This window comes from Aphelocoma coerulescens, chromosome 3 (assembly GCF_041296385.1).
Source record: "Aphelocoma coerulescens isolate FSJ_1873_10779 chromosome 3, UR_Acoe_1.0, whole genome shotgun sequence".
Taxonomy (NCBI): Eukaryota; Metazoa; Chordata; class Aves; order Passeriformes; family Corvidae; genus Aphelocoma; species Aphelocoma coerulescens.
Genome location: NC_091016.1, coordinates 14,811,111 through 14,825,965, shown reverse-complemented (window position 1 = coordinate 14,825,965; position 14,855 = coordinate 14,811,111). Strand labels below are relative to the sequence as shown.

General features: G+C 49.4%; 2 protein-coding genes across 5 annotated transcripts in view; one reads left to right on the top strand and one right to left on the bottom strand.

Annotated features, from left to right (window-relative positions):
- ATL2 (atlastin GTPase 2) overlaps nucleotides 1-4,526 on the top strand; it is a 41,133-nt gene extending 36,607 nt beyond the window's left edge. For 2 of the 4 annotated variants that reach the window (XM_069009154.1, XM_069009157.1), the window contains exons 12-13: nucleotides 104-535; nucleotides 2,596-4,526. In XM_069009154.1, coding sequence (XP_068865255.1) covers nucleotides 104-535; nucleotides 2,596-2,715 — 552 coding nt within the window. In that variant the 3' untranslated portion in view covers nucleotides 2,716-4,526. Of the gene's footprint in view, nucleotides 1-103; nucleotides 536-2,075 lie in introns of all 4 variants that reach the window. The other 2 variants (XM_069009156.1, XM_069009155.1) reach the window with 2 other exon arrangements.
- Nucleotides 4,527-6,610: 2,084 nt separating this feature from the next.
- EIF4A3 (eukaryotic translation initiation factor 4A3) lies at nucleotides 6,611-13,318 on the bottom strand. The gene is made up of 12 exons (XM_069009152.1): nucleotides 13,106-13,318; nucleotides 12,846-12,918; nucleotides 11,980-12,046; nucleotides 11,073-11,135; nucleotides 10,501-10,633; nucleotides 9,736-9,816; nucleotides 9,294-9,435; nucleotides 8,379-8,517; nucleotides 7,807-7,922; nucleotides 7,200-7,307; nucleotides 6,987-7,114; nucleotides 6,611-6,811 (listed from the first exon to the last, which is right to left on the bottom strand). Exons 1-12 carry the CDS (start codon nucleotides 13,269-13,271, stop codon nucleotides 6,795-6,797), a joined length of 1,233 nt encoding a protein of 410 aa, XP_068865253.1. The 5' UTR covers nucleotides 13,272-13,318; the 3' UTR covers nucleotides 6,611-6,794.
- Between the last annotated feature and the right edge of the window lie 1,537 nt (nucleotides 13,319-14,855).

Genomic DNA, 14,855 nt, shown 5'->3' with positions numbered 1-14,855 from the left:
CCAAGGGAGCTGCAGAAGGGAGGAGGGCAGCGAGGGGCAGGTGCTTTCTGTGCAGCAGCAGATGCTCAGGGTGTGATTCCATGGTCTCTGGTCGCTCCCACAGGTGTGTGGGGGAGATAAGCCTTACATCGCCCCGTCGGACCTCGAGCGGAAGCACCAGGATTTCCGAGAGAGCGCCATCCGGCAGTTCCGCTCCGTGAAGAAGATGGGAGGGGAGGAGTTCTGCCGGCGCTACCAGGAGCAACTGGAAGTGGAAATCGACGAGATCTATGCAAACTTTGTGAAGCACAACGATGGCAAAAACATCTTTTATGCTGCTCGTACCCCTGCCACTCTATTTGCAGTCATGTTTGCCATGTACATAATCTCAGGACTGACTGGGTTCCTTGGCATGAACTCCATAGCTGCCCTGTGTAATCTTGTGCTGGGGATGGCTCTTATATCGTTTTGTACATGGGCATACGTTAAGTACTCTGGGGAATTCAGAGAAGTTGGAACAGCCATTGATCAGATCGCTGAAGCTATATGGGAACAGGTTGGTATCTGTTTTTATTGCAAAATCTTGCTGTCTTTAGCAGACATATCAAACAGTTTCTGTTCTGTTCTGCTGAGAGGGAAAAGCTGGTCTAGACCTAATAGAGAATGTGAGTGCTGCCAAAGGGAGAATCTGCTCAGTAGTGTGACTGCTCTCTTCAGGAACAGATGCTGCACACAAGGAATGTTAAATAAGCGTAGGGTATTACCAACAAAGTGTTACGGAAGGTGCAGAAGGTTACTTTAGTAGGTGCTTTGATGGCAAAGAGTGGAGGGACTCTTCAATACTCTTTTTCCTTATTCATAGTAAGGAACTGTTTTTAAAGTTACGTTTATAGATAAGCTTGTCCTTGTGTGGTGGATGTGGTGGATAAAATATTTCAGATCATGCAATGGGAAAGGCAAAACACTGCCCTCCTCTCTTGATGTGATGCTGAAGGGCTGATGAGTCCTTGGAGAGAACCGGCTGGGTGATGGCTTTCAGCAGCTGCTACCAGAAGGTGCACAGCAGGTTTCTTCCATCAGGGAGACTTGTGCTGTCTCTGACAGCTTCAGTGGGTGCAACTGCTGTTTGCAAGGAATCCTCAACAAATTCCTGAAAGGAAAAGATGTGAGTGTAGGGACAACAGAGCTGGAGGAGAAAATTTTGTGCACAGAGATTTTGCTGCCTGAACTCAGTTGACACAGCTGTGCCAGTAAGGCCAGTGTAGAGAATTCTTGAAATTCTCTATTTCTATTCTCCAGTAGTTTTTGGAGCATTCTGACTAGCTATGTCCAGTGCCAGCAGAAGGAAAACACTTTTCTGCTGTTTTTACTGGAAATAAAGGGTGCACTGAGCTTATCTGGGGTGACATTAAAGTGTGTCCTGTGAGGCATGAGCAGATAACTAACTGGAGCCTTCTGCACAGATGCTTGCTTCTGCAGCTGAAAAATTCCTGTGTTCAAGGCTTGTCCTAGGCACTGGTACACTAGGCCTATCTGAGCAGCCTGCTGAGGGTCCTAGTCAGGTTTGAGTTACACTGGAGCAGAAAAAGTGGATTTTTAAAAATAAGGAAATGAGCATCAGTAAATGAATGGGTAACTAAATCTTGAGTTAGCACCACTAACTAGTGATTGAAATTGAGGCTCTACAGTCCTACTGGAGCTACTGCTGCACGATACCCCAAGCACACAAGGCTTGGTTTGGCTGCTGCCTTCCCTGGGAGGGGGAGAACTTGGCTTATGCTGGCAGGAGCTTGCCATTTGTTGTGGGCTGGAGGAAGGTGGTCTCAGAAAAATGTCAGCAGTGTTGCTGTTAGAGCTGCACATCACCAGTAATAGGCAAAGCACTGCAGGTGCTGTCTGAGTCACTCTGATTGAATACACAATCTTAACTGTTGATTTTTCTGAATCTCTGCCTTTCTCTTCCCTCCTTGCTTCAGAGGAATCCCAGGAAGGTGAGAAGTTACTGGCAATCAGGTTTTTTTTTTTTTTCTGAACTTGATTGACTTTCTGCTGTGTTGTGAGAGCCGGTTTTCCTAACAGCTGAATTCGTGTTTTAGGTGTTTTCCAAACTCTTTGAAGTCCTTAGACGCCGAACGGTTCGTCGTGCTCTTACATCAGTGCCGCGACAGCGACTCTCATCCAACAATAACAAGAAGAAAAACTAGCCAGTATTTTTAACTTTCTTTCTGTATCTGAAGTGTTCACACTTACACATATAGGACAATAAGCTGGACCGTCTGGGCCGGTCTGCATAAATGCTGTAACCATACCAGACTGATGCTGCATATGGGGTATGGAATTGCACATCCATCTTCTAGGAACTGTAAAGTGGTTTGAATTCAGTGAAATACTGCTGTGTAGGAGGGGTGTCACTTGTGTCCATAGCATGTGACTGCTTTAACCTCATTACTCTAGCAGCAAAATTCATTTCTCTTTCAGTTCATGCCACTTTGTGTCAGACTTCATCATTCTAAGTTTTTTCATGATTTCAAGTCTCATCTCTTTATATGGTTTTATATCTTATTTTCCTTGGTTACCTCATTTTCTTGTTTCTTTTGCACATTTCTCATTCCACAGGTGTTGAAGCCCATGAGTGATAATTTGATGGAGGATCATATGAGGCAGTCTGTAAAAAACTCTATCAAAGCAGGCCTGACCGAGCAGGTGTCTCACCATGCCAGACTAAAGACAGACTGACAGTTCGTCTCCTCTTCAACTCTGCCCTCTCATCCTAGACATGCTTGCTGTACCATGAGAACTCAATAATAATAATAAAAAATGAATAAAAATAAACCAAAGTTTACAATCAACTGTAGAAGTAGTTTAGTGTGATTGGCTTCACAGATTGCTGCCATCACCGGGGAAGAGTTAAGTTTGTCAGTGTTCAGCTTCTCAGACAAACTGGTGCCATGGAGCCCGCTGGGGTGGGAGGGAGTGGCTCAGTTTTACGTAGTCCTGCTGACCCGTGTTTGGGGGAGGGAGGGGGAGCTTCCCCAGCGCTGTGAGTCCGTGCAGGCTCTGGCTTACAGGGGCAGCCTGTCCCCTGCAGGAGCTGACTTCAGGGAGGTGTAATGATCAGACCCACACTAGGTGTGCTCTCACCAAATGTCCCCAGCTCGGCACTGCCCCTCGCCAGCTCCAGCGAGCGTCCCCTGTGTGCAGCCGGTGGAGCCATCGGAGCGGCCACTCCATTACAACGCGTCTCTTGCTTTCTTGCCTTTTACCAGTGTTACACAGATGCATGTGCTGGTTCCTCACGCAGAACTGGGGTGTCAGGGAGGCAGGGGCTCAGCACAGAGGGTGTCTTGCCTTGAACTTGCAGACCTGGTCCCGAGGGAGGTGCATATCGGAACTGAGCTGTCTTTTTCTGCAGTTTAGCCTTCATGTATATAATATTGCCATTAATTCTACTGGGGAAGAAATTCCATCCAAAAATGTTGCCTACAGCTACCAAGCAATGAGTTAGGATTGTCTGTACAGTGTGTTTAGTTTTTATTTTTTAAGAAATCACAGATAGGGCATGTATATGAAATATAAATATATAAATACGATTTTGTATCAAAGTTTTGTAGTTTATGGCAAAACCTGGTTCTGTGGTAGCTAAGTGCAGTTCCTGTAAAGGAATGTTTGTGGCTCATGTAAATGTGTGAATGCATCAACAATTTGAAGTTTTTTGATATATTTGTGATATTTACCTGCCTTGAGCACTGCAATCTCTCACCCCCTTGGGAAAATCAATGGGAATGTTTGTTGTGAAACTCTTGTCTTCTGTTGCATTTTAAAGTTATTTCCTGTAATTTATTTTCAGTACATGATTAAAATCAGTTGTGTATATATGAAATGAAATCCGTGCTTATTTTTAAAAGATGTTCAAGTATTGTATTCTACTACATAAACTATGTCAAATACTTATCCTGACAATTATATGAACAGATTTGTTCTATTGTACTTCATAGCTTTCTATTGAAGCCGATGTTCCTCTCATGCTTGTCTCTGGAAGATGACCTCTGTCCAGCTCATACCCCCTCCCTGTATAGGAAAATCTCCTGCTGTTCTTAAGCACGCTTTTGACTTGTGGAGTTGCTTGTCAGATTCTGCCCTCCGACAATTGTATCACTCTGAAATCTTGTTACTGGCTTTACTTTCATTCTTGGCTAAATCAGTATCAACTGTGTGGAGTGTAAAGGCAGCTAAATAATTACCTGCTGTAGTTTCAGCTGGAACTGGCTGTGTGCAATAGCTGGGTTTTTGCATTCCTAAATGGTAACAATTCTCATCAACATTTGAGCTTTAACATCTCCCCTCTCTCGAGTGAGGGAAATCATCTGTCTAGGACTAAAGCAATTGCACTGTGACTTTTGCACCGTGAAGAACTGCTGGGGAGTGGTGGTTACCTGCCCTCTGCAGGTGAGGGCTCAGCTCCAGGGGAATGATGCTAAAGATGAGGTAGGAATGTCGCATTTTATGATATCTCAACCTGTACAGATTAAATACTGTTATTCAAACAAGCCAATGCTTTGGTGATTAATCTCTTACTAATCAAATGAGTCACACGGGGGCTTGCAGGGCCACACCTGCCCTTGCTGCTCGTGTTCTTGTCCAGGAAGGTGCGAGATTTGCGGCTGTGCCCTGCAGTGAGGGCAAAAGCAGAACTCTTCCCAGCATGTGGACAAGGAGTTGCAAGGCTTTATCTGTACTCTTCTTCAGGGTCTGTGGGGGGAAGAGTTCCTGAACTGTGCCACGAAGTTGCAGAATGAATGTAAATGCCCCTCGAGCTTGTGGGGAGGGATCAAAGGGAGGAGTCAAGATGACTTCTAATGAAATGTGGGAAATTGGTGTTTTAGGGGATAAAAGGGGCTGGTCATGTGGCAGCAGGTTCCTGGTGCGTGTCCTTGTCTGGCCATGCTGTTAACCCCATCTCTCCCTTCCCTGGAAGAGGGGGTTCCATTCTGTCTGCACGTGTGCATCGAGGTCAAAGTGCCAGGGACTGGAATGGGACCTGGGGTCACAGGGGCTGCATGTTTGGAGTGGCAGCAGCCTGCAGCGAGGTTGTGTCACTTGGACAGCGAGCTGGATTTAGCCAGCGAGTAGAGTAAGGGGCCTGGGAGCCCAGTGTTGGAGCAGCTCTTTAAGTCTGGGCTGGACACATCTATTTTTGCATGAGGCAGCTGGAGGGACAAGGTCTGGGCTGATCTGGAGGGTGTGGGGTTCAACTGGGATCCTTTTTTATGCGTGACTCCGTCTGTGGACGCAAAAGAGGCTCTGCAAGGGCCAGTTAAGGACAGACTTGTGTCACAAGGCCAGCTACTGAGGGCAGGCACAGTGGGGATGTGCAAGGGTGCGCTGAACCAGCGACTGCAGTGCAGCTGTGGGCCGTGCTCATGTGCTGGTTACTGGAGCAGACTGGTGCTCCAGAGGCTCGATACTGGACTGGATGAGCTGAGCCTCCTTGCCCAGGTACTGGAGAGATCCAGAGCCTGTGTATTTCCCCTAAAATCCCATCACGGTGACCAGGAGGAGGGGCAGAGTGAGGGTGTTGGTGCTGTTGGGCCAGTGCTGAACATGGATGGATGGTGTGAGCACATTCCATGTGTGTGCCCAGTGGGAACGCTGGCTCAGCCTTGCTGCTGGTGGCACACAGTGGCATGAAGCTGTAGTGGCCTCACCTCCACGGGTACCCCCTTACAATTAGTACTCCTAGTAGAACAAGCTTAGTATTTCCCATCTCCTGTCTGTGTGCTGTCAAGAACATCAGGTTGGTGCATGGAGTGGGTTCAGGGAACTGAGGAGCTTCACCAGCAGAAAACACAGGGACATAAAGGAGGTGACAGCTGCTTTCTCTGCCCTGGGCTACTCCACTACTGCTCAGGAAAGGAGTTCTGAGGGATGAAGCAGATGAAATGCTCAATAAAGGTAATAATTCTGTGCAAACTGTGCTGTATTCAGGCCTTGCTTCCTGTCCTCTCTGAGCATGCAAAAAGCCTGATTTAGCAGGAAAAGCACAGAGTAGAACACAGTGACTGACCTCTGGCCAACTCCTGCCTCACAAAGGGACACAGCAGAGCGAGGTACGAAAGCCACATGGAATATCCTACAGCTGGCAAAGTACAGCATCCTGCCAGAGAGAGACACAGGGGAAGGTGTAACGAGGTACAGCAGCAGAAAGAGGTGGAGAAGGTGACGAGACAGGATACTTGCTTCTTCTGTTACTTCAGGAAGTGCCTGCCCAGGTTCCTTGGGAGAGGAAATACTCATCTGGAGCAACAAGTCTGGTGATTTCTGGCTCCAGAAAGCCATAACCAGCAGGAAATTTCTGGCTATCTTGTAACTCAATTTTCCTATGGCAGGCTAGGGCCAGGCCACAGATTTTTCCTGTAGATGTCTGATCCTTAAAGGTTAAGTTAAGGAAACAAAAAGTACATCAGGTGGCACGGCACAACAATAACAAAAGGGTAGAGAACAGGAAGCCCTGCCTTTTATGAACCCAGATAGGGGGAGCGTCCAATGTTTTTTTCATTATACTAGCCAAGTATGGCAGTATCTCAAAACTCCCTGCCTGCTGCTATGCTGGGTTAAAGTAATTAAGCCCAGGTTATGGTAAAAGTTCCTTTTTTTATTGAAAAACATGGGTGGGAGTACAGACAATATATTTACACAAGTTCCCAAGTGCAGCTCGACTCAAGAACATACGACCAAAAATATGAGAAAAGGATGTGGGTCCAAACCAGAATTATGGAGGGTACCAAATGGTACAACTTCCTGCTACCCATGGACCTTCAGATAAGATCAGCGACTGCAACGAGAGAAAATCAAAAAATGGAAAGTATGAACTGAGTGTGCTGAGAGCCACAGCCCCACAGGACAGCACAACACTGCTGCTCCTGGGTTCTTGCCAGAACCAAGCATGTGGCATTTCTCTCCCGGGTGCAGCAGAGCAGCTCCCCGCGGGAGGAGGGAGGAGCACTCACCGTTCATGGGCATCTCGTCGATCTGGGTGGAGTAGTACTGCTCGATGTCCCGCAGGATGCGGATGTCGTCGTTCTTCACAAAGTTGATGGCGACGCCTTTCCGGCCGTACCTGCCCGAGCGGCCGATTCTGCGGAGGCACGAGGGGAGAGGGAATGGAGCCACCGTGGGGAGAGTCCCCCAGCCACAGGGCCCTGTGGGAAGGCCCAGCCTACCTGTGGATGTAGAGCTCTCTGTTGTTGGGCAGGTCGTAGTTAATGATCAGCGACACCTGAGGCACATCCAGGCCTCGAGCCCAAACGTCTGTGGAAATAAGAACTCGGCTGCAAAGAGAAAGGCACAGTTAGGACTTTTCTGGGAACTCCCCATCTCCAGCACACAGCAGCCCCTGCTCTTCTGTGTTCCCCCCTGCCCACAGCACATCAGCAGCACCCACACTTTACTGCATGGAAAGCTGTGTCCTGAACTACCACCAAACTTCAGTCAAGACAGGACCAACACAGCTTGGATCTTTCAGAAGGAATAATGCTCCCAGGTGTTTAAAATACAGAGGATGGAGCACAAGTATTTTTCCTTGACGTACTTCAAATGCAGCAACTCCCAATGTCTTCAGCAAAACAAAACAGACTAATTCTACACCCAGAAGGATGGGCATCCCTCCTTGGAAAGCAGCAATTTCCCAACCCTTCAACACCACAGGGGAGAGATGCAAATCAGAGTTCTCCCTAACCTGAGCTGAACAAAGCCTTGAGAGGAGAGGTATTATGGGTTTCCCTGCCCTGAGGCAGCACTGATGCAAGCAACGCTGTTTGGGGCATTTACCTCGCGCCAGATCTGAACTCTTTCATGATGGACTCTCTCTCCTTCTGGGGCATGTCCCCATGCATGGATGAAACTGTGAAGTTGGCTTCCCTCATCTTCTCTGTGAGCCAGTCGACCTGTGAACACAGCCTGGGTTAGCTCTCTGTGCAGACAGCCAAACACAGCAGCTGGGCTCCAGAGTGATTGCAGAGATGAGCTGGTATGGACTGAAAGACACTTCCACAAGCATTCTGAGACTAAGGGAAGTAAATAATCCTTACAAACACCAGATGCTTTCAGGGCTCCACAAGCCCTGAAAGGACAGGAATAAAGAGCATTTATTCAGAAAGTGTGGTTCTGCTCCAGGAATTATAAGCAATTAGATTGAGCACATCATTGAGCACTACTTCTCTAAAAAGGCAATTCCTGTCAGCTGTATCACGTCTGCCTCTGTTGTTTTAAGTTAGGCACATCCCAAAGGTTTAACCCATGGTCCTACTGAACTCCAAACGGAGCAGCCAGACTCCTTAACTAACCCAGCATTGTTTGAGTCACTCTCAGGAAGAACCATGCCCCTCTGATGGCCCTCGTACCTTTCTCTTGGTGTTACAAAAGATGACAGCCTGGGTGATGGTCAGTGTGTCGTAGAGATCACACAAGGTGTCAAACTTCCACTCTTCCCTCTCCACAGCCACGAAAAACTGCTTGATTCCTTCGAGGGTCAACTCATCACTGTAGGGAAGAACACCACAAGCAGGTGAATAGCAGTTAGAAGGGCTGGCTGTGCTTCACCAGAGACCACCCCTCTGCCCTCTGCCCTGTGTGCTGTGGGTTGCTGGGTCCAGACAGAATCCCAGCTTCTAGAAACTCCTGGGAAAATTCAGAAGGGCCTTGAGCATGACCCGTTCAACAGAGACAGGAACTGCTCTGCTCCAGCCAGCCAGCTCCAAAGTGGAACATTTCTGTTCCCAGCATTTTTACATTCCAGCTTCTTGATGAGACAGACTGAAGAGAGTCTCAAGAAGCTCGAATATACTAAATTGGGCAGAGTAAGGGCTCAGGCAAGAGGGAGACTCCTCCTGAGTTACAGTGCACAAGGACCTGTGACACCACCAGATGTAAGCTATGCCTCCAAGAAATCCAGGATCAGTCAGCTGAAAGGCTTTTTAGCCTGCTATGTAATATGAAATTGTAACAGGAAGCCTAAAAAAATCCTCTGGGGAAGCCCAGGAACTGGGCAAGTGTGAAAGATGGATTTCCACAAGGAGAGACTGCTATCCCCGGGGGAGGGTGAGGGGACAGCCAGGCTGAGCAGCAGCACGAAGAACTGGACTCGTCAGGGAGACAAATCAGCCCCTGCTGGCAAACAGGACATAAGCACATCTGCAAACACTCAGGAATGGTGAGAAGGAACATGAGAGACTCTCTGTGCATTTAAACCAGTTAACTGTGAACCAGTAAACAGGACCAACTCAGAGTTCCTGTTCTCTCCAAGGAAACTCACTCACCGTTTCACCAAGATGCGGATGGGGTCTGTCATGAATTTGTTGGTCATTTCCAAGATTTCATGTGGCAAAGTGGCGCTGATCAGAACCACCTGTGTGGCTGGGGGCAGGTATCTGTACACATCATAAATCTGCTCCTTGAAGCCTGCAGTGCAAATCAAGCCACACAGAACAGTTAGAACATCCTTCTCCCAAATATCCTCTCCTTTCACAATCTGGCCTGGAACTCAGTAGTGGCTCTGGACTATGGGATGAATGTAAATGTGTGAATCAGTAACATCAGACAAGGCATATTATGTAGTTTAACTCATTACAACCTGTAACTAACTGTAATTGTCTAACTTTTTAAACTTTAAACTTTTTAGAAGTGGGCCTGCCAGCTGGGACACTTTGGAATCTCAAAGAGGCAAGGAGAAAGCAAGTAAAAGGGAGACAAATGTCTTACCTTTATTGAGCATTTCATCTGCTTCATCCAAAACCAGCATTTTGATGGCACGAGTTCTTAAACTTCTGCGACGAATCATATCTGTAAGATTTCACTTTGTGAGATGAGAATGCTCTGAAAGCAAGTGAGCCCATACTGCTTCATCACTGTCAGGGCATTTTGGTGGAGGAGGGACAGATGTGAGAAATACAAAATGCCAGATGAACTTTATGTCACCAGAATCCACAAATCCTGTTTGAGAGTCAGTCCAGTTCAGCAGCTGCTGATTTTTGGTTTTGTTTCTTTTTTTTTTCCCACCCGTGGGAACTAGCTCATGTTCTCCCAGTGACAGGAGCTGTCTGTTTCTCAGAAGATGTGAGCTTGAAGGCCAATGCTACTTTGGTGATAATTGCCATGAGCAGTAAATGTTCAACTCTTCATGCAGTGAAACCAGAAGGTACCAGCTGCAAGTGCACCTGATCTAACTAAGACAGAGCAACCACCAGGACACAGAAAATGTGGACCTAATTTTGGCATTCATGTAGGCCTGGCTCCTATCCCCTCGAAGATTCAGGGACTGTAATACTTCTTCCTTTTTCCAAAGCCACCACATAAAGAGTCACCTCAACAATGAAAAGCAAAACACAAGCAGAGAAAACGAAAATACCATCACCAGCGATTTCCCTCTAGACTTTCCTAGGTGCAAGGGCAGTAAGTTGTTACCTTGTTACACTTCACACTGATGTTACATTAACAGTGTTGCAGTAAATATCAGGATTTGCTTACCAAACACCCGGCCTGGGGTGCCAGCCACAACGTGCTGCCCATAATCCAGCTTGCGGATATCCTCCCCCACGTTGGTGCCCCCGATGCAGGCGTGGCACTGCACGTTCATGTAGTCTCCCAGGGCGAGAAGCCCCTGTGTGGGTACAAAGAAACGGCTTCATCACCCCGGCTCTCCTAAGGCTGCATTTGTGAAGAGATGCAGGTCTGTGCAGCCACGCTGTGGGGTTTTTAAAGATGTCAGCACAAGGAGTTAGATGGATGTTTTTAATCTTGGTTACCCACACCTCCACAACAGCAGGCCTTAAAACACTGGGAACTCAGTTCCTCAGGGATCACAACTGCTTTAGAAGTGCTGGCCTTAAAAACTCAGGACTGTGCAAAACCTCAGGCTGCTAAAGTAAAGAATATAAGGCTGAGGAGCAAATGGCCCCGTATCAGATGATACTTTGTTATTTCTCTCAGGAACAGAAAGAAAGAGTGGAAGCTGCGTTTTGAGCTCTGCTAGAGAAACACCAGAGCACTGGCCCCAGGCCTTGCCAGTGCCTTCCAGACAGGGATTGAAATGCTCCTACCTTCTGAATCTGCACAGCCAGCTCCCGAGTTGGTGCCAGGATCAAGGCCTGTGTCTCGCGAACCTGGTTAAAACATGGGATCACATGGAAGTTAATCACCGACCAGAGAGCCAAGCACGCAAGAGATGATGGATCTCACACAACTGAAGCTGTGAAATGTCACAGCTGAAGGATTTGTCACAGAATTTTGTGCTAAAAAAAAAAAAGTGAGCATATTTCTTGCAAAACAGAAACAAATTTCAAGCCCTTCAGTTCTGTGTGTTTGGTTCAGATAAACACCTTGCATAGCACAAGGATTCCAAGGCAATGTTTTAGTGTCATCTCTGAAAAATGTTATGAGCACTTTACAGAAATGAAGCAAAAGCTGTCCTTTCCACTTGCAACCTTTACTTTTATGTCCCCATACAGTGACAGATAAGCAACAACCCAAGCCCATGGAAAACCATCCTTGTATTCAACTGCATCTACACATCCAAGTTATAAACTACTACTGGATGGACAAGATACCCCTGAGCAGAACAAAAGCAACAGCTGTCAGTCAAAAATCTAGGTTTGATTCTGTGCAACGTGTGGCAACTGTTCAGAGAGTCTGAGGATGCTGTTAGGACTGCCTGAAGACCATTCTGCTTGCTGAGAGATTAACTTAGCCCTAACAGGGGAAAGAGGTCACCTCTTAAAGCCAACTTTATGATTACAAGACTTCATCTAAACTTACTGTGCCAGACTAGCTTAAACAGTTCAATTGTCACAGAGTCTGGTGAAGTTTTCAGTCAGAATTTTGTCACTGTCCATAATTAAAATATTTCAATGTAAAGCTTCATTTATTCACTCCTAAAGAATACATTTTTATGATGAAGGCCAGTGATTTAGTAAAAATTATTTCTAGCATGTGCTGCTATGAAATTACCTGTATATCCAGGCATTGTAGAACAGAGATGGAGAATGTTGCTGTCTTCCCTGTTCCCGACTGTGACCTGAGAAACAGATGTGTGGTTGAATACTCTGGATGTCTGGACAAACAGTACAGGCAATTTCAACACATTCCACCCCTCTGCTCTCTCCCACCCCTCCATTGCAAAGAACTCAACAGTGCCAACAAAGGCTTGTTATGATAAGAGCATGATCTGCTGTCAAGCAGCTTTGAGAACTGCAATATCAGGGATAGAACAGTCCAGGACCCCCAGCTCCAGCATGTTCGCTCCTTATCAGACCAGCACTTTAACTTTCTGCCATCTGTCATACATACAGCTTTGTTCAAGTAAATGACAGATAAGCCCATGCAATCTGCCAGGCTAGTAATTCCCACTAGTGACCAAGAAAGGATTTCTTCAGTGGGATGCATATCCATCTTTGTCTCTACGACATAATGTATTTTTTACAGTGACTAAACCTAATAAACTTTGGCACTAACAACTGTTATGATCACAGCAAGTTAGGCAGTTTTGCTTGTCACATCATAAAACCATAGAATAGCCTGGATTGGAAGGGAACTTAAACAACATCCATCTCCATCCCCCCTGCCATGGGAAGGGACACCTTCCACTAGACCAGGTTGTCCAGAGCCCCATCCAGTCTGGCTTTGAGCACTTCCAGAGATGGGGCATTCACAGCTGCTCTGTCCAACCTGTCCTAGTGTCCCACCAATCTCAGGTCATTCCCCACACCCTGCCAGGCACCGGCTCAGGCCCACGGATGGCCAATCCCGCTTCCAGCTTCAAGGCAGGGAACGTGACCGACATCCCCGGCCCCGGCCCTGGCCCCGGCCGCACTCACTGGGCGATCACGTCCCTGCCCTTGATGATCTGCTTGATGGCTCGCTGCTGGATGGCCGACGGCTTCTCGAACCCTGCGGGGGCGAAGGGACACGGTCAGGGCAGGCCCCGCCACCGGCCGGCGGCGGCCGCACGGCGCAGGCGCGACGCCGACATCCGGGCCCTGCCACGGGCCCCGAACCCCTCCGTCCCCTCAGCCGGTCCCCCTCGGCCCCGTGTCCCTTGCCCCTCGTCGCTTCCCCCTCCGTCCCCGCCGCTCACCGTAGGCGTAGATGCCGCGCAGCAGGTCCTCCCGCAGGCCCATGGTGTCGAAGGTGGGCGTCACGTCCACCTCCTCGCTGGTCTCGAACTCCACCTTGGTCATGTCCTCCTCCTTCATGAGGCGCTTCCGCGCCGAGCTGCCCGCGGACCCCGCGGACCCCGCCATGGCCGCGCCGCCGCCGCCGCCGCACAACGCCCGCCGCGCGCGCCCTGCGCCGCCACTGCGCCTGCGCGGGGGGCGGGCGGGAGCGGCGTGCGCGGCGTGCGCCTGCGCGGGGGCGGGGCGGGAGGGCCGCAGGGCGCGCCGGGCGCGTGCGCGGGGGGTGCGCGAGGCCACGGGGCGCGCGCACGGAACCACGGGATTGCCGGGGCTCGGAAAGGGCCCCGGGAGATCGCCCAGCCCCGGCGACGCAGGAACGCGTCCAGGCGGGGCTGGAGTGGCTCCTGGGAGGGAGACTCCATGACCTCCCCGAGCAGCCTGTTCCAGTGCTCTGCCGCCCTCAGTGCAAAAAAGTCGCTCCTCATGCTGGGGTGGAACTTCTTTTTTTAGTGTGTGGCCATTGCTCCTCGTCCTGTCGCTGGGCGCCACTGGGAAGAGTCTGGCACCATCCTCTTGGCACCTGCCTTTGAGATATTTGTATGCATTGATGAGATCCCTTCAGTCTTCTCCAGACTAAACAGGCCCAGCCCCCTCAGCCTTTCCTCATGAGGACGGGCCAGTCCCAGTCCCATAATCATCTTTGTCGCCCTCCGCTGGACCCTCTCCAGTAGCTCCTTTCTTTCTTGTCCTGAGGAGCCCAGAACTGGACACAACACTCCAAGTGTGCCTCGCCAGGGCTGAGGAGAGGAGCAGGATCGACTCCTTCTGCCTCCGGGCGCTGCTCTTCCCATTTCCCCCAGGACAGGCAGCCAGGGGGCCGGGCGGGGAGGTGGGCGCGATCTGCGCATGCGCGGGGCGGCAGGGCCGGGGGAGGCGGGGCCGAGCCGAGCCGAGCGGGGCCGAGCCGAGCCGAGCGGGGCCGAGCCGAGCCGAGCGGGGCCGAGCCGAGCCGAGCGGGGCCGAGCCGAGCCGAGCGGGGCCGATCCTGCAGTGTCTGCATCCCTGCGGATGCATAACCCCGTTTTCCACGGTATGTCAGTGTTTCTTAAGGAGCCAAGACTCAACAATCCATGGGATGAGGTTTGTAAAAAGGATCCTGGTTGATGGCCTTGATCTGCAGCTCCGTGAGGTGATTTCCAATAACCTTGGGTAAGGAACAATAAGTCATTGCCAGTCCCCTACAGAGATCAGTTTCAGACACAAGTCCAGACATCACACGTTTAGAAAGGTTTTTCCATCCATTTCCTTTTCCTTCCCCCTCAAGAAAAGGAGAACAGATTTTACTCAGAACAATTCAGGCCAAGATCCTTCTTTTCACAAGTGGGTGATTTCATAGAAATCAGTCAGGCGTCTGAGGGTGGTGACCTGGGGGGAGTTCTTCACTTGTCCGTCAGTTTTTAGGTATGGTCTGTACTGCAGCCGCTGCGTGGTGACTGAAAGGCTCCCTTGGGAACTGCCTGAGCAGGAGCAGCCCCTGCTCAGGTGGTGTGGGATGGTGATACAGAACAACAGAGGGCTGTTGTGCCTCCTCTGTTTATGGCAGGGAGAGGGATGCACATCCTCGCAGAGAAAAAAGATCGCTCCAATTTTAATATTGATCTCAGAAGTGCTGGTGTCTCTGCACCTCACATGTGAGACAGATTGTCCTCT

Coding starts and splice junctions, on each gene's coding strand:
- EIF4A3 (XM_069009152.1), bottom strand. CDS start 13,271: ATGGCGGGGTCCGCGGGGTCCGCGGGCAGCTCGGCGCGGAAGCGCCTC. Junction 9,436..9,735: donor AGATGAAATGCTCAATAAAG/GTAAGACATTTG, acceptor TTTGCACTGCAG/GCTTCAAGGAGCAGATTTAT. Junction 7,115..7,199: donor AGAGAGCTCTACATCCACAG/GTAGGCTGGGCC, acceptor GTGCCTCCGCAG/AATCGGCCGCTCGGGCAGGT.